We start from the raw sequence: 27,687 nt of genomic DNA on the forward strand, positions 1-27,687 counted from the left end.
GACATCATCTAATCATCCTGCATTATTTCTCTATGCATTAGATGTTTATTCCATTCTATTATGACCTGGGTCCCTATTTGCCTCTAATTTTCTCATACATAGTATACTAGAAAAAACAAAATGAAGAAAATAAAAAAATAAAAATAAAAACATAAATAAATAAAATAAATAGTAAAAAGAACAAAGAAGAAGAGAATCACAAAGAAGGAGGGGGAAAAAAAGAGAGGAAAAGGCAGGAAAGATAGGAGATCTATAAATTAGGTAGGACAAGGAAAAAGATAATGGAGGGGGTGAGCACGCTCTCCTCAAACTTTTGCTCAGACCTATCAGGTCCAATGAACCCCCATGATATTACGTTTATTTAGTCTACCCTATCGCTTTCAAGCAGAGCCCGTCCCTCATCCGAGAAAATATACTTGTTCCAAGAGGTTCATCTCTCAAGGTAGCGTTCTTTTTGATGACGCTTAGTAAGAATTAAGTCCTCCAATTTCTTAATTTCCTCCACCTTTTTAAACCATGTACCTATAGATGGTGCTTATATAGATTTCCAGTATAAAGGAATACTTGCCTTAGCTGCATCAAGGAGATGATGGAGAACTGATTTTTTGTATGTTTTACTTGAAATGATAGATGCATGAAGCAGAAAAAAAGCTGGGTCATTCGAAATTCTACATTCCATAAGTTTCTGAGCTACTTGTAGAATCGTTTTCCAGTAATATTCTAATTTTGGACATAGCCAGAAGATATGGAAGATTGTACCCCTATCTTCCTGGCATCTCCAACATCGATCCGATAAAGAGGGGTATATCTTTTGCAATTTTGCAGGGGTTTGATACCATCGTTTTATACTGGCTTTTTTTTCTTCTCACACTGTCAGCATGAGGAGAAAAAAAAGATTACCGATATTCTGTTTACATCACGTGATCAGCTGTCATTGGCTGACAGCTAATCACATGGTAAGGGGCCGGGATCAACCCCTTACTCTGATCTGTGATCACCTCATTGACTTGGTTATCACAGTGCACACCACACGCGCCCTGCAGGGAACGTGCAAAGGGAAGGACGTCTATTGACGGCCTCCCGGCAAAGTAGGTCCACGCCGTAGCCGTCATTCATCATTTGTGTCTGCTACTCCTCTCTTTCAATCCCTCCACTGGCTTCTGCTCAGCCAAAGAATTAAATTCAAAATACTAACAACTACTTACAAAGCCATCCACAACTCTGCCCCCAGCTACATCACTAGCTTAGTCTCTAAATACCAACCTACTCGTTCTTTGTTCCTCTCAAGACCTCCTGCTCTCTAGCTCCATCATCACCTCCTCCCATACTTGCCTCCAGGACTTTTCCAAAGCCTCTCCAATCCTATGGAATGCCCTACCCCAATCTGTCCACCTATTTCCTACTTTATTAGCTTTTAGACGATCCCTGAAAAACCTTCTCTTCAGAGAAGGCTACCCTACCCACACCTAACAACTGTATTTTCATTTTCTCCATCAGCTTATCCCCCATAGTTATTACATTTTGTTTCAACTTGACCCTCCCTTCTAGATTGTAAGCTCTAACGAGCAGGGCCCTCTGATCCCTCCTGTATTGATTTGTATTGTAAGTGTACTGTCTGCCCTCATATTGTAAAGCGCTGTGCAAACTGTTGGCGCTTTATAAATCCTGAATAATAATAATAGCATGGATCTGAAGGGGTTAAAGTGCTCTGTACAAAACCATAATTACATTTCATATATATAACAGTAAACATATATGGATATATTCATTTTGAAAAGTCCATAAATTCTTCTGTGATGAGTTGCTGTGAAAAATATCCAAAATTTGCCACCATCACCATAAACGGATACAATATGTTGCACTCGATGTGTATAGTAAAAATTCCTACTCACCAGACGAACATGACCTTTTTGCAAAAAAAAAAAAAAAAGTCAAAATAGGCTTTGTTTGTGGGTCTTTGCACTTGCTGCCGTGAATGCTGGAGATGGACCAGGGTATCCTTTCACATAACAGCCTCCTCTCCACCGAGGTAACCCATTACAAATGAGATTAAAACCTTTTATTAAAAATGACATAAAAAAGTGGCTGCTTACATTTAAGTGTGCCTAGTCCCGTCACTGGGAATGCTTGCAAAAAGTTAAGCAGGGATTGCAAGCCACTCTGGAGCCTTGAGGCAACATGCATTCCACTGCTGTGTTACAAAGAACTGAAACTTTGGGACCCGGAAGTAATTGGTGACTAGGATTTTTTACATACACATCAGGTGCAACATATCGTATCTGTTTATGGTGATAGTGGCAAGTTTTGGATATTTTTCACAGCAACTCATCACAGAAGAATTTATGGACTTTTCAAAATGAATATATCCACATATGTTTACTGTTATATATGAAATGTAATTATGGTTTTGCACACAGCACTTTAATTTATATCTGGTTGGAGCCGTCCTTCCAACATTTAGCTACGCTGACAAATTCATCTTTATGAAGGTCAGTCGATCAACCGAGTCAGTGGACAGGCGCACCCTGTGATCGGTTACAAAGCCTCCAGCAGCACTGAAGGTGCTTTCCGAAAGAATGCTGGATGCGGGACAGGCCAGTAGCTCAATTGCATACTGTGCAAGCTCTGACCAGTGATCCATCCTCAAGACTTCGTAAACCAGAGGATTTTTGGTGGGAAAGGTGTCCAAGTTTGACCTTGCCCTTAGGTACTCCTGCACCATGTAAATCAGACGCTGGCGATGGTTGCTGGAACCGATCATACCTTGGGGCTGCGGACTAAAAAATTGTCTGAATGCAATGGTCAGACGGCCACCTTCTCCACCTCTCCTTCTGTGACTGACCGAAGCCTCAGCAACATGTTGTCCCGGACCAGGAGTTTGGAGGAGATGAATTGTGAGGGATAGGGAGTGTGACGTTTAGTGTGGGTATGTGTGTATGTGTGTATACAGGGGGCGTTGCTAGGTGGCAAAAAGACCAGGGGCTTCAGCCCGAAGTCAGGGCCCGGCACCGGGGGGGGGGGGGGGGGGGGCATTGTGTTTGTATGGAGGGGGATGTTGCCTACCTAACACGCACTGACCTACCTGACACTGTTAAGGCTAATTTGCCTACCTCACTTATATACTTACCTATACATAAAATAAGTGATTAAAAAACCTTTTATCTATATGAGTCAAACCATGAAACTAAGAGCGAATGATACATGTGTGAAAAAGGATAACTATCTAATTTATTTAAACATACTATAGTACAGAAAAGAAACGTTAGAGATTACACCATATAATGTGGAGGAGACCTTAAAAACAACGATGTTACAAAATATTGCTAGAATGGTCATACACATCCTTTCAAGAGATTAATATTATATTAAGGCAAAGTCCTATGGTAGAAAGGGTTACAGAAAAGAAAAGAGACATAATAATTATCTAGACTTCTAAGTTACCATTTTTGCAAAGGGGGGGGGGGGGGGGCACACCGGGATGAAGAGAGATAAGGAAAATACATTACACAAGAATCTTGCCTGTCCAGTCCATGAGAGCTTAAGAGAGAGATAGATTTAGCATCTCTAGGGATATTGGTTTTTAGGTGGTTAGAAAACCTCACGCCTAACAATCAGAACTCAGGGTTACCTGATTGGTTCAAAGTTGCCTTCAATTCTGATTGGTTATAATTTCAAGCCCAGTTAAGCATCAAACTTCCGGTGCCTTTCTGTCTATATATGTTGAGCAACTTCCTTTGATCCCCAACCCTGCCAGTTGCAACATTAGACCTGTTTATCTCTTGATTTACAACCGTCAGCCCTCTTTGATACAACATAAATTAGCATTTCAAGGACTTGTGGCATAGGAAGAGACACTATATCTGAAATGGCCATCTCTATGAACAATAGGGTAACTTGGTTACTATGCAGACAGCAGACCAATATGCTGGTGGAGTTCCCCCCTCAAGTTCATTCTTGAACTTATATCCTCCTTCAATGATTTTGTACCCACCCACAACAGCCCAGAAGTCTCAACTCTTCCCCACCACCACCACGGCCTTCTCTTCCTTTCTTGAACATGCCAGAACTCCTCAAGGTAGGCTTGAGACCATAAAGAAATCCTGGTGCCCTTGAGACTTCATATCCAAACCATAAGTGTCTGTACTGCAATGTTTCATCGCCCCTCTGCCTTGGAAGAGCGGAACTCCAACATTGATGGCAGGATCCTGGCATATCTGGTCCTGTAACTTGGTAAGACCGTGTAATGGTTGCTCCTGATTGGATCGGACCGCGAGACAGCACTTTTCAGCAGGGTGAAGGACAGTTCAGGAGAGTCTTATTTGTTGCACATTTGTCTCAAGAGATGACTTGGTTGTCTACCGGTGGTGGTTGGGCAGGCCTCCGGACAGTCATGCATGAAAACAACAAAAAAAAAGGGAGAATGTCAGTGTACAGATAGTGGAGGAATGCCAGACAGGAGCAGTGGGTTGGTCATTAGACTTAATACTTATAAGGGGTGCAACGTGGACAAGTGGGCTCCCCACAGGGAACAGAGCCCGAACAACAGCCAGTATCATCCATGGCCCTTGATGGTAGGGATAGTCAATACTGCCTGCTATTGCTCAGGTTGAAGCAGGAGGTAGAATTATATTAAGTCAGGCAGAAAAACGGTAAAGCCTTACAATTCACAACTTATCTCTGCTATTCAAACAAAATTTCCAGAAGACAAATACATTTACTTTTAAAGATATAGAAGAAAATTATTAGCTAATGGACTAGTACCATCACTTAAAGTAATTAAAGATAAGAATATGAAATAAAGAAAGTATGAACAAGAAAGAGGAAAAAAAATTAAATAAGCAAAAAAAAAAAACACATACAGGTTCAATGCTACTTCAACTCAGATGTCAAAGAACATTGAATCTGCATTCATAAAAACAAACAAACAATTAGTGATGGCCGAACGGTTCGCCCGGCGGTCGTTTCGCGGCGAATTTCCGACTTTCGCCGTCCGCGGGTTCGAACGCCTTTTTCCGTCGTTCGCCCCGGCGGACTTACGTGTTTAATGTATACAAGAACTTTAACCTTTCGTGACACGTTTATCATGTGTTACAGGACAACCAATTGAGACATGACAGCTCATGGACACTTGGACATTCCCCCTAACCTATAAATACACCCGATCCGGTGGCCATTTTACATTCTTTCTTCTGTCACTGTAGGGAAAGGATCCTGTGTGGAGTAGGGACAGAGAAAACGCTAGCTATTTGGTACACAAAAGTTCTTTTCAGGACTGGTATAGGTGTTAGGTCAGCAGCCTGAGTTTCTTTTGTCAGTTTAGATAAAGGGACAGAGCGCTGTATGCTGCTATTTTAGGGACAGCTCAGCCAGATTAGTCTTTCTTCATCATCATCATCATCATCATCATTAGCTGTTACTATCAGGTCCACAAAAGAGCTGTTCCAGCTAATCGTTCCAGCCTACTCTTTTTTGCCAATTTGTATAGGGACAGGCAGGAAGCAGTGTTGTCAGGCAGTGAGGATAATTTTAAAGACTTGCTGTTACTATTAGTTCCACAAAGGTTCTTTTCAGGACTGGTATCAGTGGTACGGTAATAGGCTTGTACACGTATAATATTCTTTCTTCCAAATATAGAAAGAATATTATACTTGACTGCTGCCCTTCTGCTGCAGTCTGCTAATCATTCACAACTCACTTGTTCCACAAAGCTCTTTATCAGGACTGGTAACTTGGTCTGTCTAGGGTGCTACGGTACATAGGCTTGGGTGCGGTACAGTCTGCTGTTCTGTAAGGACCGCTATCGGTCCACAATACATAGGGTTGCCGTGCACTACTGCTGACCGCTGCCCTATACTGCAGCAGTCCTTCATTGGTATAGGGACTGACGTACAGTCTGCTAATCACTAACACACAACCTGCTTGGTCCACAAAAGTTCTTATAAGGACTGGTAACTTGGTATAGGGTGCTACGGTACATAGGCCTGAGTGCAGTACAGTCTGCTGTTCTGTAAGGACCGCTATCGGTCCACAATACATAGGGTTGCCGTGCACTACTGCTGACCGCTGCCCTATACTGCAGCAGTCCTTCAGCGGTATAGGGACTGACGCACAGTCTGCTAAACACTAACACACAACCTGCTTGGTCCACAAAAGTTCTTATAAGGACTGGTAACTTGGTATAGGGTGCTACGGTACATAGGCCTGAGTGCAGTACAGTCTGCTGTTCTGTAAGGACCGCTATCGGTCCACAATACATAGGGTTGACGTGCACTACTGCTGACCGCTGCCCTATACTGCAGCAGTCCTTCAGCGGTATAGGGACTGACGCACAGTCTGCTAAACACTAACACACAACCTGCTTGGTCCACAAAAGTTCTTATAAGGACTGGTAACTTGGTATAGGGTGCTACGGTACATAGGCCTGAGTGCAGTACAGTCTGCTGTTCTGTAAGGACCGCTATCGGTCCACAATACATAGGGTTGCCGTGCACTACTGCTGACCGCTGCCCTATACTGCAGCAGTCCTTCATTGGTATAGGGACTGACGTACAGTCTGCTAATCACTAACACACAACCTGCTTGGTCCACAAAAGTTCTTATAAGGACTGGTAACTTGGTATAGGGTGCTACGGTACATAGGCCTGAGTGCGTTACAGTCTGCTGTTCTGTAAGGACCGCTATCGGTCCACAATACATAGGGTTGCCGTGCACTACTGCTGACCGCTGCCCTATACTGCAGCAGTCCTTCATTGGTATAGGGACTGACGTACAGTCTGCTAATCACTAACACACAACCTGCTTGGTCCACAAAAGTTCTTATAAGGACTGGTAACTTGGTATAGGGTGCTACGGTACATAGGCCTGAGTGCGTTACAGTCTGCTGTTCTGTAAGGACCGCTATCGGTCCACAATACATAGGGTTGCCGTGCACTACTGCTGACCGCTGCCCTATACTGCAGCAGTCCTTCATTGGTATAGGGACTGACGTACAGTCTGCTAATCACTAACACACAACCTGCTTGGTCCACAAAAGTTCTTATAAGGACTGGTAACTTGGTATAGGGTGCTACGGTACATAGGCCTGAGTGCAGTACAGTCTGCTGTTCTGTAAGGACCGCTATCGGTCCACAATACATAGGGTTGCCGTGCACTACTGCTGACCGCTGCCCTATACTGCAGCAGTCCTTCAGCGGTATAGGGACTGACGCACAGTCTGCTAAACACTAACACACAACCTGCTTGGTCCACAAAAGTTCTTATAAGGACTGGTAACTTGGTATAGGGTGCTACGGTACATAGGCCTGAGTGCAGTACAGTCTGCTGTTCTGTAAGGACCGCTATCGGTCCACAATACATAGGGTTGACGTGCACTACTGCTGACCGCTGCCCTATACTGCAGCAGTCCTTCAGCGGTATAGGGACTGACGCACAGTCTGCTAAACACTAACACACAACCTGCTTGGTCCACAAAAGTTCTTATAAGGACTGGTAACTTGGTATAGGGTGCTACGGTACATAGGCCTGAGTGCAGTACAGTCTGCTGTTCTGTAAGGACCGCTATCGGTCCACAATACATAGGGTTGCCGTGCACTACTGCTGACCGCTGCCCTATACTGCAGCAGTCCTTCATTGGTATAGGGACTGACGTACAGTCTGCTAATCACTAACACACAACCTGCTTGGTCCACAAAAGTTCTTATAAGGACTGGTAACTTGGTATAGGGTGCTACGGTACATAGGCCTGAGTGCGTTACAGTCTGCTGTTCTGTAAGGACCGCTATCGGTCCACAATACATAGGGTTGCCGTGCACTACTGCTGACCGCTGCCCTATACTGCAGCAGTCCTTCATTGGTATAGGGACTGACGTACAGTCTGCTAATCACTAACACACAACCTGCTTGGTCCACAAAAGTTCTTATAAGGACTGGTAACTTGGTATAGGGTGCTACGGTACATAGGCCTGAGTGCGTTACAGTCTGCTGTTCTGTAAGGACCGCTATCGGTCCACAATACATAGGGTTGCCGTGCACTACTGCTGACCGCTGCCCTATACTGCAGCAGTCCTTCATTGGTATAGGGACTGACGTACAGTCTGCTAATCACTAACACACAACCTGCTTGGTCCACAAAAGTTCTTATAAGGACTGGTAACTTGGTATAGGGTGCTACGGTACATAGGCCTGAGTGCAGTACAGTCTGCTGTTCTGTAAGGACCGCTATCGGTCCACAATACATAGGGTTGCCGTGCACTACTGCTGACCGCTGCCCTATACTGCAGCAGTCCTTCAGCGGTATAGGGACTGACGCACAGTCTGCTAAACACTAACACACAACCTGCTTGGTCCACAAAAGTTCTTATAAGGACTGGTAACTTGGTATAGGGTGCTACGGTACATAGGCCTGAGTGCAGTACAGTCTGCTGTTCTGTAAGGACCGCTATCGGTCCACAATACATAGGGTTGACGTGCACTACTGCTGACCGCTGCCCTATACTGCAGCAGTCCTTCAGCGGTATAGGGACTGACGCACAGTCTGCTAAACACTAACACACAACCTGCTTGGTCCACAAAAGTTCTTATAAGGACTGGTAACTTGGTATAGGGTGCTACGGTACATAGGCCTGAGTGCAGTACAGTCTGCTGTTCTGTAAGGACCGCTATCGGTCCACAATACATAGGGTTGCCGTGCACTACTGCTGACCGCTGCCCTATACTGCAGCAGTCCTTCATTGGTATAGGGACTGACGTACAGTCTGCTAATCACTAACACACAACCTGCTTGGTCCACAAAAGTTCTTATAAGGACTGGTAACTTGGTATAGGGTGCTACGGTACATAGGCCTGAGTGCGTTACAGTCTGCTGTTCTGTAAGGACCGCTATCGGTCCACAATACATAGGGTTGCCGTGCACTACTGCTGACCGCTGCCCTATACTGCAGCAGTCCTTCATTGGTATAGGGACTGACGTACAGTCTGCTAATCACTAACACACAACCTGCTTGGTCCACAAAAGTTCTTATAAGGACTGGTAACTTGGTATAGGGTGCTACGGTACATAGGCCTGAGTGCGTTACAGTCTGCTGTTCTGTAAGGACCGCTATCGGTCCACAATACATAGGGTTGCCGTGCACTACTGCTGACCGCTGCCCTATACTGCAGCAGTCCTTCATTGGTATAGGGACTGACGTACAGTCTGCTAATCACTAACACACAACCTGCTTGGTCCACAAAAGTTCTTATAAGGACTGGTAACTTGGTATAGGGTGCTACGGTACATAGGCCTGAGTGCAGTACAGTCTGCTGTTCTGTAAGGACCGCTATCGGTCCACAATACATAGGGTTGCCGTGCACTACTGCTGACCGCTGCCCTATACTGCAGCAGTCCTTCAGCGGTATAGGGACTGACGCACAGTCTGCTAAACACTAACACACAACCTGCTTGGTCCACAAAAGTTCTTATAAGGACTGGTAACTTGGTATAGGGTGCTACGGTACATAGGCCTGAGTGCAGTACAGTCTGCTGTTCTGTAAGGACCGCTATCGGTCCACAATACATAGGGTTGCCGTGCACTACTGCTGACCGCTGCCCTATACTGCAGCAGTCCTTCAGCGGTATAGGGACTGACGCACAGTCTGCTAAACACTAACACACAACCTGCTTGGTCCACAAAAGTTCTTATAAGGACTGGTAACTTGGTATAGGGTGCTACGGTACATAGGCCTGAGTGCAGTACAGTCTGCTGTTCTGTAAGGACCGCTATCGGTCCACAATACATAGGGTTGCCGTGCACTACTGCTGACCGCTGCCCTATACTGCAGCAGTCCTTCATTGGTATAGGGACTGACGTACAGTCTGCTAATCACTAACACACAACCTGCTTGGTCCACAAAAGTTCTTATAAGGACTGGTAACTTGGTATAGGGTGCTACGGTACATAGGCCTGAGTGCAGTACAGTCTGCTGTTCTGTAAGGACCGCTATCGGTCCACAATACATAGGGTTGCCGTGCACTACTGCTGACCGCTGCCCTATACTGCAGCAGTCCTTCAGCGGTATAGGGACTGACGCACAGTCTGCTAAACACTAACACACAACCTGCTTGGTCCACAAAAGTTCTTATAAGGACTGGTAACTTGGTATAGGGTGCTACGGTACATAGGCCTGAGTGCAGTACAGTCTGCTGTTCTGTAAGGACCGCTATCGGTCCACAATACATAGGGTTGCCGTGCACTACTGCTGACCGCTGCCCTATACTGCAGCAGTCCTTCATTGGTATAGGGACTGACGTACAGTCTGCTAATCACTAACACACAACCTGCTTGGTCCACAAAAGTTCTTATAAGGACTGGTAACTTGGTATAGGGTGCTACGGTACATAGGCCTGAGTGCGTTACAGTCTGCTGTTCTGTAAGGACCGCTATCGGTCCACAATACATAGGGTTGCCGTGCACTACTGCTGACCGCTGCCCTATACTGCAGCAGTCCTTCATTGGTATAGGGACTGACGTACAGTCTGCTAATCACTAACACACAACCTGCTTGGTCCACAAAAGTTCTTATAAGGACTGGTAACTTGGTATAGGGTGCTACGGTACATAGGCCTGAGTGCAGTACAGTCTGCTGTTCTGTAAGGACCGCTATCGGTCCACAATACATAGGGTTGACGTGCACTACTGCTGACCGCTGCCCTATACTGCAGCAGTCCTTCAGCGGTATAGGGACTAAGAGTTTTGTCACAGGGTGATTTAAAAAATGACAGGCAGAGGAAGAGGCAGGCCCTTCCGCAGGGGTGGTAGGGGTAGGGCAGGAGCAACAGCCTTGAGCCAAAGTGGGAAGTTGCAGAAGGTGCGTTCAATTACTTTAAAGGACGCACCAGACTTGGTTGAGTGGCTCACTCAGCCTTATTCTTCTGCACCCTCCTCATCCTCTCGATCTGCACCCTCTTCTTCACTCTCTGCTATGTGCACCCCCAAAGACACTACCACCAACAACACGACCACCACCACCACCACCACATACCTTCCGCTTGAGTCACTGGAATTATTTTCCGATCCATATCAAGAGGACATTTCTGATGCGCAGCCACTCTTGGTATTGGATCAGGAAGAGGAGGTAGCAACAAGCGCTACTCAGCAGTCTGACGCCAGTACCCAGATCAGCCCAAGGAGGAGGTTGGTCCCCGGTGTTGCTGCCTACTCTACTTATAGCGGTGGGGAAGGTGACGTTGATGATGACGTGTCTAGTGATGTCACGTGGGTGCCCACAAGAGAGGAAGAGGAGGGGAGTTCAGAGGGAGATATGGACCAGCAGATAGGGAGGAGAAGCAGCAATGACTTACATTGCACAGCAGGGACAAAGCAGACTGCAAATGTATCAGGAGCGAGTCATCGACCATGTACGGTCACATCTGGCGCTCCCAGGACACCGGCACATGGCTCCGCAGTGTGGGCTTTTTTTAACGTGTCCGCTGCTGACAATAGCGTTGCCATCTGCAATCTTTGCAGTCAACGCGTTAGTCGCGGTAAGCCCAATACTCACCTAGGGACGACCGCCTTAAGAAGGCACATGAGCAGCCATCACCGAGCCCAGTGGGAGCAACGGAACACACAAAGCCACACTGCAGGCTCTCACCGTCCAGCCTCGTCTTCTACTTCTCCTTCTCCTCTCTCCTCACAATTGTCCTCCACTCCACCTTCCATCACGCCAAGCTCACATTTTTCTGCAAAAAGGCAGGCTTCCGTGGGCCTAATGTTTGAGCGTAAAAAAATGATGACGCCGGATAACCCTCTTGCCCAACGGTTGGCGGCTGGCTTGTCAGAACTCATAGCCCGCCAACTACTGCCATATAAACTGGTGGACTCGGAGGCCTTTCGCAAATTTGTGGCCATTGGAACACCACAATGGAAGGTCCCAGGAAGGAAGTATTTCTCAGAGAAGGGCATCCCAGAGCTATATGGCCATGTTCAGCGGCAAGTGAATGTATCTCTGGCACACAGTGTCGGTGCCAAGATACATCTGACCACAGACACGTGGTCTAGCAAACACGGGCAGGGAAGGTATATCAGTTTTACTGCCCACTGGGTGAACCTTCTGACGGCCGTCAAGCATGTAACCCGTGGCACCCGTGTAGATTTGGTTTTACCGCCACGGATTGCATGCAGGCCTGACTCTTCTTCTCCTCCTCCTACTCCATCCTCCTCCCTCTCCTCCTCAGCTGCCTCCTCCTTTTCCGCTGCTAGCGTCTCTTCCACTGCACCGCCCAAGCTCCCCAGAACCTATTCCACATGCCAGGTGAGACGTTGCCATGCCGTGCTGCGTCTGTTGTGCCTGGAAGCAAAGAGCCACACTGGCCCGGCACTCCTTTCAGCTTTGCGTTCACAGGCAGATGAGTGGCTAACACCGCTCAATTTGACAGTTGGTAAAGTGGTGTGTGACAACGGTGCCAATCTGCTTAGCGCATTGAAACAGGGCAAAATCACGCACGTGCCGTGCATGGCACACGTCTTAAACTTGGTCGTGCAGCGATTCCTTGTCAAATACCCTGGGGTCCAGGACATCTTGCGGCAGGCAAGGAAAATCTCGGCCCATTTCAGAAGATCTTACACGGCCATGGCTCGCCTTGCTGACATTCAGCGGCGACACCATCTGCCGGTCAGACGTCTTATTTGCGATTGCCCGACGCGATGGAACTCAACCTTCTATATGCTTGATAGGCTGCTCCAGCAGAAACGTGCAGTTAACGTCTACCTGTATGAACTCTGCGAAAGAAACGGTTCTGGGGAGCTGGGTTTTTTTTCACCGCGCCAGTGGCTGCTCATGCGCGACACATGCAGACTTCTGCGGCCATTTGAGGAGATCACCAAACTGGTCAGTCGCAGCCATGGCGCCATCAGTGACATGGTACCTTATGCCTTCTTTCTGGAGCGTGCATTGCGTCGTGTCATTGATCAGGCTGTGGAGGAGCAGGAGCGGGAAGATGAGGAAGTCGCAATGCTGGATGAATTCCCAGGGGGGGCTACTCTATCTGAGACAAGTCAACAACAGGAGTCTGATGAGGAGTCAGAGGAGGATGGTGCCGGGGCGGATGAGCAGGAGCAAGAAGAGCATGCTTTAAACCTTTCTGGGATCCCTGTTGTGCGAGGATGGGGAGAGGAGAATGAAGAGGACGACATTATCCTGGATGATGAGCAGGAGCCAGGCCACCACACCGCTTCCACTTTAGTGCAAATGGGGGCCTTCATGCTCCAGTGTTTTAATAGGGACCCCCGTATAAAAAGCATGAGGGTCAAGGACCAGTACTGGGTGGCAACGTACTTAGACCCCCGGTACAAACACAAAATGGCGGAAATGTTACCGCCGTCGCAGAGGGCTGTCAGAATGCAGCACTTCCAGGCCTTGCTTCGAGAAATGCTGCATTCTGCTTTTGCGTGCGCTGGCAGAGGAGCAATTCCCACTCCCAGAGAAGGATTTGCGGGTACCAATCCAACAGCGCCTGCAAGAAGAGGCCGGTTTGAAGATGTGTTGGTGACTTCGGATATGAGGTCATTCTTTCAGCCGACCCATCGACAGGTGTCATCCGGATCCAGCATCAGGGAACGCCTAGACCGTCAGGTGTCCGACTACATTGGGTTAACGGCCGATGTGGACGCTCTGAGGAGTGATGAACCCCTAGACTACTGGGTGGGCAGGCTTGACCTCTGGCCAGAGCTTGCCCAATTTGCAATCGAACTGTTGGCTTGCCCCTCATCCAGTGTCCTGTCCGAAAGGACGTTCAGCGCAGCAGGGGGGATTGTGACCGATAAGCGTACTCGCCTAGCTCACCACAGTGTTAACTACCTCACATTTCTAAAAATGAATGAGGCATGGATCTCGGAGGAATTCAACACATGTGATCAGTAGACCATGTATATGTCTATAAACAATTTTTGGAATCAAGCACACAGACCTTCTTAATTCATTTGGCTCACTTCCCTGACCCAAAAAAGCACACCGTACTATATGCCCCTACCCTCCTCTTTGAAGAGGTTGAGCGGTGTCATATTTCTACTGGGGCTGCTTATTATGAGGGGTTCCCACCATCCCTGTGCTGTGCTGACTTCCTCCTGGGTGTTCTTATTATGAGGGGCTCCCACCATCCCTGTGCTGTGCTGACTTCCTCCTGGGGGTTCTTATTATGAGGGGATCACACCATCCCTGTGCTGTGCTGACTTCCTCCTGGGGGTTCTTATTATGAGGGGATCACACCATCCCTGTGCTGTGCTGACTTCCTCCTGGGGGTTCTTATTATGAGGGGATCACACCATCCCTGTGCTGTGCTGACTTCCTCCTGGGGCTGCTTACGGTGCTGCTGTCAGCGCTGTATGTCACGGAGCTGCTGTCAGCGCTGTATGTCACGGAGCTGCTGTCAGCGCTGTATGTCACGGAGCTGCTGTCAGCGCTGTATGTCACGGAGCTGCTGTCAGCGCTGTATGTCACGGAGCTGCTGTCAGCGCTGTATGTCACGGAGCTGCTGTCAGCGCTGTATGTCACGGAGCTGCTGTCAGCGCTGTATGTCACGGTGCTGCTGTCAGCGCTGTATGTCACGGAGCTGCTGTCAGCGCTGTATGTCACGGAGCTGCTGTCAGCGCTGTATGTCACGGAGCTGCTGTCAGCGCTGTATGTCACGGAGCTGCTGTCAGCGCTGTATGTCACGGAGCTGCTGTCAGCGCTGTATGTCACGGTGCTGCTGTCAGCGCTGTATGTCACGGAGCTGCTGTCAGCGCTGTATGTCACGGAGCTGCTGTCAGCGCTGTATGTCACGGTGCTGCTGTCAGCGCTGTATGTCACGGAGCTGCTGTCAGCGCTGTATGTCACGGTGCTGCTGTCAGCGCTGTATGTCACGGAGCTGCTGTCAGCGCTGTATGTCACGGAGCTGCTGTCAGTGCTGTATGTCACGGAGCTGCTGTCAGCGCTGTATGTCACGGAGCTGCTGTCAGCGCTGTATGTCACGGAGCTGCTGTCAGCGCTGTATGTCACGGTGCTGCTGTCAGCGCTGTATGTCACGGAGCTGCTGTCAGCGCTGTATGTCACGGAGCTGCTGTCAGTGCTGTATGTCACGGAGCTGCTGTCAGCGCTGTATGTCACGGAGCTGCTGTCAGCGCTGTATGTCACGGAGCTGCTGTCAGCGCTGTATGTCACGGTGCTGCTGTCAGCGCTGTATGTCACGGAGCTGCTGTCAGCGCTGTATGTCACGGAGCTGCTGTCAGCGCTGTATGTCACGGAGCTGCTGTCAGCGCTGTATGTCACGGAGCTGCTGTCAGCGCTGTATGTCACGGAGCTGCTGTCAGCGCTGTATGTCACGGTGCTGATGTCAGTGCTCTGTATTACGGTGCTGCTGTCAGTGCTCTGTATCTCCTGCACCCTCTTGTTTGCCTACCCTGGTCCCTGACCTTCCCTCTCCTCCATTGCCTTCATTAGCTCCATAGTCCTGAATTGTCAGAACAATTTCCCAAATAAAAAAAAAATGCTTGTAGTTATCGATCCCAAATTCACCTCATACATGTATTATGCTATTGTCCAGGTGGTGGGACTACGTGCTACCCCCTAATAATTACCCCGTGGCCGCAAATTCGACCTAAAGGTTTGCGAAATTCGCCTCCCATTGAAGTCAATGGAGCCCGCGGCGAACGGTCGTTTTCGCGAACGTTTGTGCCCGTTCGCGTTTCGCGTTCGCGAAACGTCCCGTCGGAAGTTCGTCCATCACTACAAACAATATATGACTGTCCTGAAAAATGATTACAACGTGCCTTGAAAAAGAATACATTGCCGCCGTTACCGCAGCAACTTAGCAAAAAATTTAAAAATAAAGAGGAACGAAAAAATAAAAATAGATAACTCCTCTCCCATATTAGTGATCAACAGGTGAACCGGATCACTGTCACTAAAAATTTACAAGTCGGGTACAAAAAAATATTTAAAAAGGAGAGAATAGAACAATGGTTGCCAAAAAACTTTTAGAATTTAGTCAAACCCGACTGCACTTTGTTGCTCAGGTTTTCTTAGAGGCTTTTTCCTAAAATAACAAAAAGAAAAAATATATAGTTCTAGGGTCCTCTTTTAAATGTGCACAATACTCTGCATCAGTCTCTTAATAGCTACCCCCATCCGGACAGCAACAGGGTGGAGTTTACTAAAAGCTGTGGCCCTAAGATGGTACCTGAATAAACTTTTCCCATTAAGAAACCTAAGTTGGAGATATTTAGATTAACCTCTTTTGATTGTGAGCTCACCCAAATCGTCCACTCCTCCTAAGACATCCTGATTTCCAGCTCTCTTGTTACCTCCTCCCATGCTCAACATCAAGATCCCTCCAGAACCTCTGGAACTCCCCCACCCCATATGTCCAACCAGCTCCTGCCCTGACCACCACTAGGTGATCCCTTGAAACTTTTATTACAGGAAGCCTACCCCGCCTCCACCTAAAATGTTACCTCAGCCAGCTCCATATTCCCAGCCGCTATTATTTTTGTACCACCCTCCTCTCCTTAGATCGTATAAACCCCTTGAGCAGGACCCTTCTATTTACGCCCTGCACAGACTGTTGGCACTATCTAAATTCTGTTGCCCAAACTACCCAACTTCCCTATTTTTAACTCCTCCCGAATCCCAATAGAAGTTTCAATAGGGGATGTCAGGTTTTCTATAAAACCTTTTCTCTGAGGTAATAGGGGTCCGCCCTTGTGTCCCTGCTATATCTATTACCAGGACAGGGGAAGATGTGCAATAGACTCCCTGAGGTAGTGTACCACGCTGAGAACAGTTCAACCCGTATGCAGAATATAGGGAATCACTGGATGTTCAATACCAGCACCAATACCCTTGTCTCAGGTCTTGATTATTTTTAACTTTGTTTAGGACCATTTGGAACACTGCCCCAGCATCCATTGGACATGACCCCCTCCTGTGCCAGTATTGTTGTCTTTTCCCATAGCACAACACCTTCCTTTCTCCAGCACTCATCAGTACCAGTCATCTGAGGCTGTCCAGACTCAAACCATCAGAACAAGATGGACTCCAGGGTGTAACACAGTAGAGTCTGATAGGATAGCACCCAGATTGATCACAATATCTGCATAACTTTTCTCCAGACTCAACAAAAACTATACAATATGAGGACAGACCCATACACTTTCAACTGGTATGCAATCCGGCAGGTCCTCGTACTTTACATCTGAAGGTAAATCTAAAGGAAATTGAAGAACAAAAAAATTGTATAATGTGTATCCAGCTTGAGAAACTGCTGCTACCAGACATAACTGGCCAACAGCTGATTGGTGTGCCTTGAAACCCCCAGATATTAGTGACAGATACGCCACAGACAATTTGTAACCAGAAAGCCATGTGGAAACAGTGACACTGGACAGGAAGTAGAGTAGACTGGAACTACACTTGGGGACACACAGACTGCTAAGGGACATTAACATACCTTAGCATGAGGCAATGAGCAGAGCTGGAACAGCCAGGCATGGCTGGGCTTGTAACTAATTACAATAACAGCGGGGGGGGGGGGGGGGGGGGGGGGGGGTGAACACAAGTCTTGTGAGATAACATGTAATTGCCGACCTTACCAGTTAAATCCATGGAACTACAAGTATCAACATGGCTAATCAGTGGAGCAAAGAAACTTGTTCATACCAGAGCTTCATACATGTTGGATCAGAACATACCACACACACTTAGGTAGCCAAAGCACAGCTGATTGGGCTGACAAATAGAAGCACCCACTAGATAATGGTGCTGAAACCAGGAAAAATAAAAAATTGTCTATGGATGATATTCTTTGTTCTGTAAGCCAGGAAACCCAATTATTGAATCTGAGGGATAAAACACCAATACAATTTTGTAATAAACATTCAATTTTTCACCTGAAAAAAACACTGATTATATACCTGTGATAAGACATTAGCATGAGAAACCAATATGCATTACATTACATTACATAAATAGTGCACATTGTTAAAATACCAAAAATTGTTGAGCTCAACTTATTATTGTGCATTACTTAGTACATATTAATACCATGTGGATTTTTGTTTTATGGTATACCAATAATTCCCCCCCAAAAAATGTATTCACCATGGTGAGAGAGAAAAAAAATGCAACTTGTAATAAACCTTTTAGGGGTACCATTTCCTATTGCAGAACTGTCTTTTCTGGAAAACAAACACAATTTAGTAAATGCACCTTAGTTTCAATTCATTAGTACAGATCTTGGCTCAGGTCATTTGCATGTCAATACAGTTTGCTTTACATTTTCACTGACCTGGTCAGAAAGAAGGGGGGTCATTTGGGTGGGCTGTCAGCAGCTGAGAACAAACTTCACACGACACAATCTATATTGCGTACTCCACACCCACACTCACACAATTAAGTAGGTCAAAGACGACCTTTAGACACCACACCTATCAACACGTTTTCTATCATAACCAGTACTTCTTGTTAAACCCATAACATCTGTTTGGTAAATTTGAAATTCTTTCAGAGATCCATCCCATTTCATTAGCCCCTTCTCCGCCTGTATGGGGGCAATTTAACCTTCCCGGGATTTATTCTTGCAGAAACACCAGGGATGGAACATTGTTGGTACATACCTTAAGTATGGAGGATGTCCCCCTGAATTTAGACATACCCAAATCCCTTGCTCGGTTATTTCCTCTATCTGACTGGGCAGCTGAAGTCATATGGCCGTGTCATCTTAGGTCGATGAGCATGGTACAAATCTTCCTGTACATTAACCACTAGGGATCCGCGCTATAGCTGAATGACGGCTACAGCGCGGACCTACTTTGCCGGGACTACGTCTATTGACGTCGTCCCGTGCACGAGCGGCGTGCGCGCCACGCTCTGTGATCAGCGAGTCTATGAGACTCGCCTGATCACGGATCGAAGCAAGGGGTCGATCTCGACCCCTTACCACGTGATCAGCTGTCAGCCAATGACAGCTGATCATGTGACACAACGGAGCCGGTAATCGGCTATTTTTCCTCCTCACGCTGACAGCGCGAGGAGAAAAAAAAAAGCCGATCACCGGTGGCCGTGTTCGGGACAATAGTCCCGATCACGGTCATCTTACCAGTGCCCACCTGCCCCCTGCCAGTGCCACCTCAGTAATAAAAAAGTGCCCCTATCAGTGCCCACAGTGCCACCTATCAGTGCCCACAATCTGCCTCAACAACGGTGCTGCACCCCAGTGCCACATATCCATGCCCATCAGTGTCATCTACCAGTGCCCATCAGTGCCACCCAGCAGTGCCACCTATCAGTGCCCATCAGTCCCATCTATCAGTGGTACCTATCAGTGCCACTCATCCGTGCCATCTTATCTTTGCCCATCAGTGCCGCCTTATCTGTGCCCATCAGTACTGCCTTATCTGTGCCTATCGGTGCCGCCTTAACTATACTTATCAGTGCCCACCAGTGCAGCCTATCAGTGCCCACCAGTGCCATCTCATCAGCGCACTTCAATGAAGGAGAAAAATGACCTGTTTGCAAAATTTTATAACAAACTATTAAACATGATTTTTTTTTTTTTTTTTACATCTTTTTTTGTTTGTTTAGCAAAAAATAAAACTCCCAGCTGTAATTAAATACCACCAAAAGAAAGCTCTATTTGTGGGAAAAAATTGATAAAAATGTCATTTGGGTACAGTGTTGTATGATTGCGCAATTGTCATTCAAAGTGCATCAGCGCTGAAAGCTGAAAATTGGTCTGGGCAGGAGGGGGTTTAAGTGGCCAGTAAGCAAGTGGTTACGTTTCTTACAATACCTCTTTACAGTCCAGCGATCCCAATCTTGCATATATAACCCATATATATGGGCATATATAACCCAAGGCCCATATTTATCTATCCTCTCTTCCTTCTGGGTCAAGTGGTAGGGTTCCCCACGGTTAGACGCCCTCTTTGAAGCGATTCAATTACTTATCCTTTATGGACGATGGACCTTGATTCCCCCCAACCTTTTTACAGGTTGTCTTTACTTCAGAGGTAGCTACTCTCTGGCCAAGAATTGGGTTGACAGGTACCACCCCTGTCACCGTTGCTGCTTTTTTTTCATTACTTGTCAGAACAGTTTTTCTTTTTGGGCTCTGCATACAGAGAGCCCAACGCTTTACTTTTGGAGCGGTTATTGTTTGCACCTTTATCACTATAACTGGCCCCCGCATCTGTTCTGACTATAGTCCTTCAAAAAAATTAGCCTGGAGATTATCCAAACTATAATAGTTCAATCTCCCCCATGGACTTTTCTGAAGTATTCTAAAAGAAATGCTTAATGAAGGGCTATTACTTCTGTTATCTCAATGATTAGCACAAACTTGGATAATCAGAACCCTGATGAGTGCTTGTAGTACAGGAGGCCGTCCACTGAGGCACACCTAATTTCAATATGATTTGTAGCATTTACCATGTTTACAGGTCTAATTACAAAGCTCACCATCCACAGTTAGCAGTTTACAAAAAGACAGATTCATATTAGGGCCGAAACAACTAATCGACAACCAATCGGCCATGAAATCAATCGACTACTAACTTCACAAATCAATCAATCAGCCAGTAACACAATGGGGTTAAAAAAATAAAATGAGCCCTCTATTGTACAAAAAACAACACTCGCAAATGTAAATATAACTTTCACAGTTCTACAGTAAAAAATGAACCCCTTACAGTAGTGACTACCTGCTCCCCCTGCACCACAAAGGGCCAACCCTAGCCTCCTCAACACCATTATGTTAATAAATGTCCTAGACCTGGCTCGCACCCATGTGCCCTCTCCCTCTGGTGCTTCATGCAGAAAAGCACCACAGTTCACCTACATGGCTTCCCATGAGACACATTCACATCTATGCTCTCTTCAGCCGCAGCATACCTGGAAAGGGTCAGGGACTCCTACCTCAACGCAGAAAGGTGCCTTTTTGGTTCAACACACTTTAATGGAGAGGCTGCAGAAAAGCATGCAATGCGCCCCTGCAGCAACCCGTGTCCTCCAATCTGACCTACAACAAACTGGCAAAAAGAAAATGCAAATCACAGCAAAATCACATGTGTAAAAATCAAAAACGCACAGCAAAAAGCACTGCAGACACAGATCAAAAGCAAACTGCATAGGCGTGCACAAAGCTCCATGCTGGCCAAACAGATCAACCCTCAAACGAGAATACATGGACGAAAAATTCATGTACATTCGCTGAATGAAAGAATGTTCGAAATTTTAACTTGTTTTTAACATTCTGTTTTTAAAATCAATGTAATTTCTGAACGAAGACCACACACACCGCCCAAAAATTCCTTTGACCAAGAAGTTCCCTATTATCTCCAAATCTTCCCATCATTGTAGTTGAAAACAAACATTGATCCGACCCCACCAACGGTCGAAAAAATTAAACAAACTCTCCCAAAATTACATCATTCTTGAAGGAAGAATTTTTTTATAAAAAATTTGATCTGTGAGTCTGATATCCACCAGACTCACCCCCCCCCCCCCCCCCCCCCCAACAGTAAACACAGCATACATTCTCCAACAGTACACACAGCATATCTCTTCTGTCTGCCACTCCCAGAGTGGACCAGACACTCTGTTCCCTAACCATATAGATGGTTATTTACATTCACCACTGCATAGAGATATCTAAGAACAAACCACCTCTTTCTTAAAACCCCACATAATAATCCAAATCATACACCACACTTTCCCCAAGGCTATCAACTGATTAATCGAAAAAATAATTGGCCAACCAATCGATTATGAAAACAATCATCGGTTGCAGCCCCAATTTATACACACAAGATCATTCCATGTGACCTAGGCTCCGTTTCCACTAATGCAATTTGCCATGCGATTTTGGACACAAAGTCGCATTACAAGTCGCAGCCCATTGATTTCAATAGCACCAGTCCCAATCTATGCTACTCAAAGCTGCAATGACTATGAAAAGGTACCTGCACCACTCCTATGTGACTCCGGATGCGACTCCAACCCAGAGTGTAAATTTGGATCAAAGTCGCATTCAAAGCCACACCAAAGTCGCACCGCACAGTCACACTCTAAATCATGCGACTATGGAGTTGCACAAGTGGAGACACAGCTCTTTGCCCTCCGGTGTGTGTCCCTATCACAATGGTTGTCCTAATCTCATTCAAAGGGTCAACTGAAATTGCTTTTGGGCAGAGGCACATATCCTTTTCCACTGTCTCAAAGATTCCAAATTTTACCATTATTCGCAAGTACAATTTCATTTTATATATACACATTATTCAAAATCAGTCTCATTAAAGTATTAATACAGACAAAAGGTTACAAAGGATTACTTCTGAGAAGTTTGCCAATCTGGTTTTTCAAATGGGAGACAGGTGAACAAAACCAGCTCTGTCTTCCATACAAGAAATCGCATTCACCCAAAACGTTAAACTTCCTCACACAAGGAGACACCATCTGTTAAGGCTAATTTGCCTACCTCACTTACCTATACATAAAATAAGTGATTAAAATCCTTTTATCTATATGAATCAAATCATGAAATTAAGAACGAATGATACATGTGTGAAAGGATAACAATCTAATTTATTTAAACATACTATAGTACAGAAAAGAAACATTAGAGATTACACCATATAATGTGGAGGAGACAACCTTAAAAACAACAATGTTACCAAATATTGCTAGAATGGTCATACACATCCTTTCAAGAGATTAATATTGTATTAAGGCAAAGTCCTATGGTAGAAAGGGTTACAGAAAAGAAGAGACATAATAATAATCTAGACTTCTAAGTTACCATTTTTGCAAAGGGGAGGGGGGGGCACACCGGGATGAAGAGAGATAAGGAAAAATACATTACACAGGAATCTTACATGTCCAGTCCATGAGAGCTTAAGAGAGAGAGAGATTTAGCATCTCTAGGGATATTGGTTTTATGTGGTTAGAAAACCTCACACCTACCAATCAGAACTCAGGGTCACCTCATTGGTTCAAAGTTGCCTCCAATTCTGATTGGTTATAATTTCAAGCCCAGTTAAGCATCAAACTTCCGGTGCCTTTCTGTCTATATATGTTGAGCAACTTCCTTTGATCCCCAACCCTGCCAGTTCCGACATTAGACCTGTTTAATTATCTCTTGATTTACAACCATCAGCCCTCTTTGATACAACAAATTAGCATTTCAAGGACTGTGGCACAGGAAGAGGCACTATATCTGAAATGGCCATCTCTATGAACAATAGGGTAACTTGGTTACTATGCAGACGGCAGAACAACCTGTTGGTGTGTTTGAGATACCAAGAAAAAGACAACTTCTCCTGCGCTCTGGTGTTTCGGTCTTCAAAGTGTGATACCGACAGTTTAAGATGGTAGTGTCAAAAAGGTCTTGCAGCCCTCCTTAGAATATTGGGTATTCATATACTGGAGAAAAACAAAAGAAAAAAGGAAGGCACACTGACCTAGTGCATTACCATAAATAGAGCTTTATTGAAAACAGAACAAATAGCAAAATGGCTACTCACAAACGAGTATTGATAAAAGGCATAATCAATACAAATGGATCCATCGCACCGAACATTGACACATCCAGATCTGATGTCAGATAAATTGATTGATGAATTCCCCAACGTAAACGGCTGACGCGTTTCTGGGGAGAACCCCTTTCCTCAGAGCCAGGCTCTGTCGATGTTTGGTGCAATGGATCCATTTGTATTGATTATGCCTTTTATCAATACTCGTTTGTGAGTAGCCATTTTGCTATTTGTTCTGTTTTCAATAAAGCTCTATTTATGGTAATGCACTAGGTCAGTGCGCCTTCCTTTTTTTTTTTTTTTTGTTTTTTTTTTTTTTTTGAGATACCAAGAACAGTAAATAGACCCCTATTCTAGTATACATGTTACACATATATATATATATGCCCAAAACAGGGCATGGTAAGTTAATTAGAAAGTCCTCACAATGGCTCCCTTGGAGCTCCTTGCTATAAATATTATATTTAAAAATCTCCACCACAACACACACTTACCTATCTGACATACACTGACCTACATGACATGCCTGACACATACTAACCTACCTGACCTATCTGCCCTTGCCCCCTTAAAATCTAAGTTTATTTAAAATTAGCCAAGAGGCAGAGAGAGGGGAAGAGAGGGAAGAGAGAGGGGGGGAGAGAGAGAGGCTAGACACAAGCTGCTGCTTATTGAAAGAAAAAAAAGAAAATAAAGAAGCACAATGTTGAGCTCTAATCTGATCCTGCAGTGGAGCACAGAGGAAAGAGATCACAGCCTCTATCACATAAACACACTCTATACACCCTGGGAGATCCAAACAAACCACTCACAGGCTGCAGTGCAAAGGACACGGGGACTCAGCAGAGAAGAGAGGTGACAAACAAGACGAAGCTGGACTAGGAAAGTCTGCTCAGGTCGATGGTGAACAGGAGAGGGGGGGCCGTTATCCAGCGTGACTGGAGGTTGAGGTAGAGGGAGAAGGGGGCGTCGCCACCGCTCCCATGGGCATATCACCTGTCAGTCAGTGGGCAGGGCTGCAGGGCTGCAATATCGGAGCACACTCAGAGGCTGTGTCACAGACACAGGTAAACTGCAGCTGCTGATCTATTTTCTCTCCTTCTGACACTTTGGGACTCCAGCCTCAATAGCCCCATGCTAACAATATATATAATTAATAAATATATATATAGGCCCAATTTCAAGGGATCAAAAGTAATTGAACAATTGAATAAAATAAAATAAAATTGTTTCATGGCCAGGTGTGGGCTAATTCTTTCATTATTTCTTCATCAATTAAGCAGGTAAAAGTTGATTCTAATGCCGCTTACACACGACCGTTTTTTCCGTCAGAATAAACTCTGACGGTCTTTCCGATGGAGTTCCGCTGAAACGGCCTTGCCTACACATGATCACACCAAAGTCCAATCATTTTAGAATGCAATGACGTACGACGGGACTTGGAAAAGGATGTTCAATAGCCAGTATCCAATAGCTGCCCTTGTGTAATTTTTTTGGTCCGTCGGAATAGCATACAGACGAACGGTTTTCCCGATAGGAATTGATTTAAAACCTGTTCTATTTCTAGGTCCATCAGAATTTTCAAAAGAAAAAGTCAGATGAAGCCCACACAGGATCAGAATATCCGATGGAAAGTCCGACCGTGTGTACACGGCATAAGTGTGGTATATTTGGAGTCTATTGCTGTGAACCTAAATCATACGTTTAAAGGAGCTGTCCATTGTAAGGCTTCAAAAATGAAACAAATCCATCAGAGAGATAGTAGTAACATTAGGAGTGGCCAAATCAACAGTTTGGTACATTTTCAGGAAAGAAGTACGCACTGGTGAGCTCAGCAGCATAAAAAGGCCTGGATATCTAAGGAAGACAACAATGGTGGATGATCACAGGATCCTCTATGGTAAAGAAAAACCCATTCACAACGTTCAGACAAGTGAAGGACACTCTCCAGGAGGTGGGCATATCATTGCCAAAGTTTACAATCAGGAAAAGACTTCACAAGAACAAATATGGAGGGTTCGCCACAAGGTGCATACCATTTATATGCCTGAAGAATAGAAAAGCTAGATTAGACTTTGCCAAAAAAGTCAAAAAAAAAAAGCCACACAAGTTCCTGAAAAGCATTCTATGGACGTATAAAACTAAGATGAATCTATACCAGAATGGCGAGAAGAAAAAAGTGTGGAGAAGGCTTGGAACAGCTCATGAACCAGAGCAGACAATGTCATCTGTAAAACATGGTGGAGGCAGTGTGATGGCATGGTCATGCATGACTTCCAGTGGCACTGGGTCATTGGTGTTTATTAATGATGTGACAGAAGCAGCCAGATGAATTCTGCAATGTTTAGAGATGTACTGCCAGCCCAGATTCAGCCAAATGCAGCAAAGTTGATTGGACAGCGTTTCACAGTGCAGATGGACAATGATCCAAAACACACTGCAAAAGCAACCCAGGAGCTTTTGAAGGAAAAGAAGTGGAATATTCTGCAATGGTCCAGTCAATCACCTGATCTCAACCCAATTGAGCATGTATTTCACTTGCTGAAGGCAAAATTAAAGTCAGAAAGACCCACAAAGAACAACTGAGTACAGCTGCAGTTAGAGCCTGGCAAAACATCAGAAAGGAGGAAAACCACTCTTTGGTAATGTGCATGGGTTCCAGACTTCAGGCAGTCATTGCCAGTAAAGGATTCTCAACATTTTATTTATGATTATATTCATTTGTCAAATTACAATTGAGCCCCTGAAAATGGGGGGAGTGTGTATAAAAACGGTTGCAGTTCCTAAAATATGTACTTGATCTTTAAGTTCAACTCCTTGAATTAAAGCTGAAAGTCAGCATTACAAATTAATTTGGACTGTTTTGTTTTAATGTTATTCTGGTGGCATACAGAGCAAAAAGGTATGAAAATTGTGCCTGTGTCCAAATATATATGGATTTAACTGTGTATATACAAATTTCATTCTGTAATATTTTTTGATTAAGGAAATAATTATTAGAAAATATTTATGCAAGTGTATATAAGCAAACTAATATTTGTTTATTTTTTAATAGATGGATAAATGGTCTGAATATAAAAGTTGGAGCAACCTGTGGAATGCCAAAACACTTGAAGGGCCAGAAAGTCAGAAATGCTTCATTTTCTACCTGTGATGAGAAGAAATATGTTGAAAAAAAAAAAAGCAAGAAAAAGAGCGCAATTTAAAAAAAAAATAATAATAAAATTAAAAAAAAGAGAACAAGCCTGCAAAATATCCATGTAATTGTGGGGTTGTGAATAAGTAATTATAATACAATATATTAAGTATAACAATAAAAATGAGTTAAAGAATTGAAAGTCTGTACAGTAAATAAAATTTAAAAAAAATAAAATTTTTACAATAAATAAGCCAAAAATGCACATTCTACCAAAAAAAGCTTTTACACAAAGAGAAACATTTAACAAAGTAAGAAAACTTTCTATTATTATTATTATTATTCTATTATTTCCATAGATTGCATGTTGGGATGCAGTATACATAGATAACGCAAGATAAAAAAAACTGTATGAGCTCTACCAACACCAATCTTGTAGCTGTGTGAAGTTGGAACCCCATATTTGTAAAACCTGAATAACAATATACTATTCGTTTGTGCTGATTTGTGCCGCAAAAATTAGCATTTGTGCCGGTTCGGTTTCTGAGATATTAAACATTCAATTTAATGCAAGCCCACTTTGCACCCCATATTGCTGAATTTTAAAAACAAGCCCACTTTGCACCCCATATTGCTGAATTTTAAAAACAAAGGCGGCATTCGTTTGTGCCGCATTTGTGCTGCAAAAATAAACGTTGGTGCCACTTTGGTTATGAAGATATTGTGCGTTATAGTTACTGCAACCCCGCCCACTTTGCACCCTATGGTGCTGAATTTTAAAAACATACACGCCATTTGTTTGTGCCACGTTTGTGCTGGTATGTGCTGCTTTGGTTGCGGAGATATTGTGCATTATAGTTACTGCAACCCTGCCCACTTTGCACCCCATAGTGCTGAATTTTAAAAACAAATGTGCCTTTCATTTGTGCTGCGTTTGTGCTGGTTTGTGCCGCAAAAATAAACATTTGTGCTGCTTTGGTTGCAGAGATATTGTGCGTTATAGTTGCT

At 45.0% G+C, this 27,687-nt stretch overlaps 1 protein-coding gene across 1 annotated transcript in view; it reads left to right on the forward strand.

The window, feature by feature from the left end:
- Positions 1–26,881, forward strand: part of CHADL (chondroadherin like) — a 676,966-nt gene extending 650,085 nt beyond the window's left edge. Inside the window, exon 7 of the mRNA XM_077452489.1 lies at positions 26,599–26,881. Coding sequence (XP_077308615.1) covers positions 26,599–26,749 — 151 coding nt within the window. The 3' untranslated portion in view covers positions 26,750–26,881. The remainder of the gene's footprint in view (positions 1–26,598) is intronic.
- The last annotated feature ends 806 nt before the right edge of the window (positions 26,882–27,687 follow it).

This window comes from Lithobates pipiens, unplaced genomic scaffold (genome assembly GCF_037356315.1).
Source record: "Lithobates pipiens isolate NorthernLeopardFrog02 unplaced genomic scaffold, aLitPip1_a1.2 Scaffold_23, whole genome shotgun sequence".
NCBI classification, from domain to species: Eukaryota; Metazoa; Chordata; class Amphibia; order Anura; family Ranidae; genus Lithobates; species Lithobates pipiens.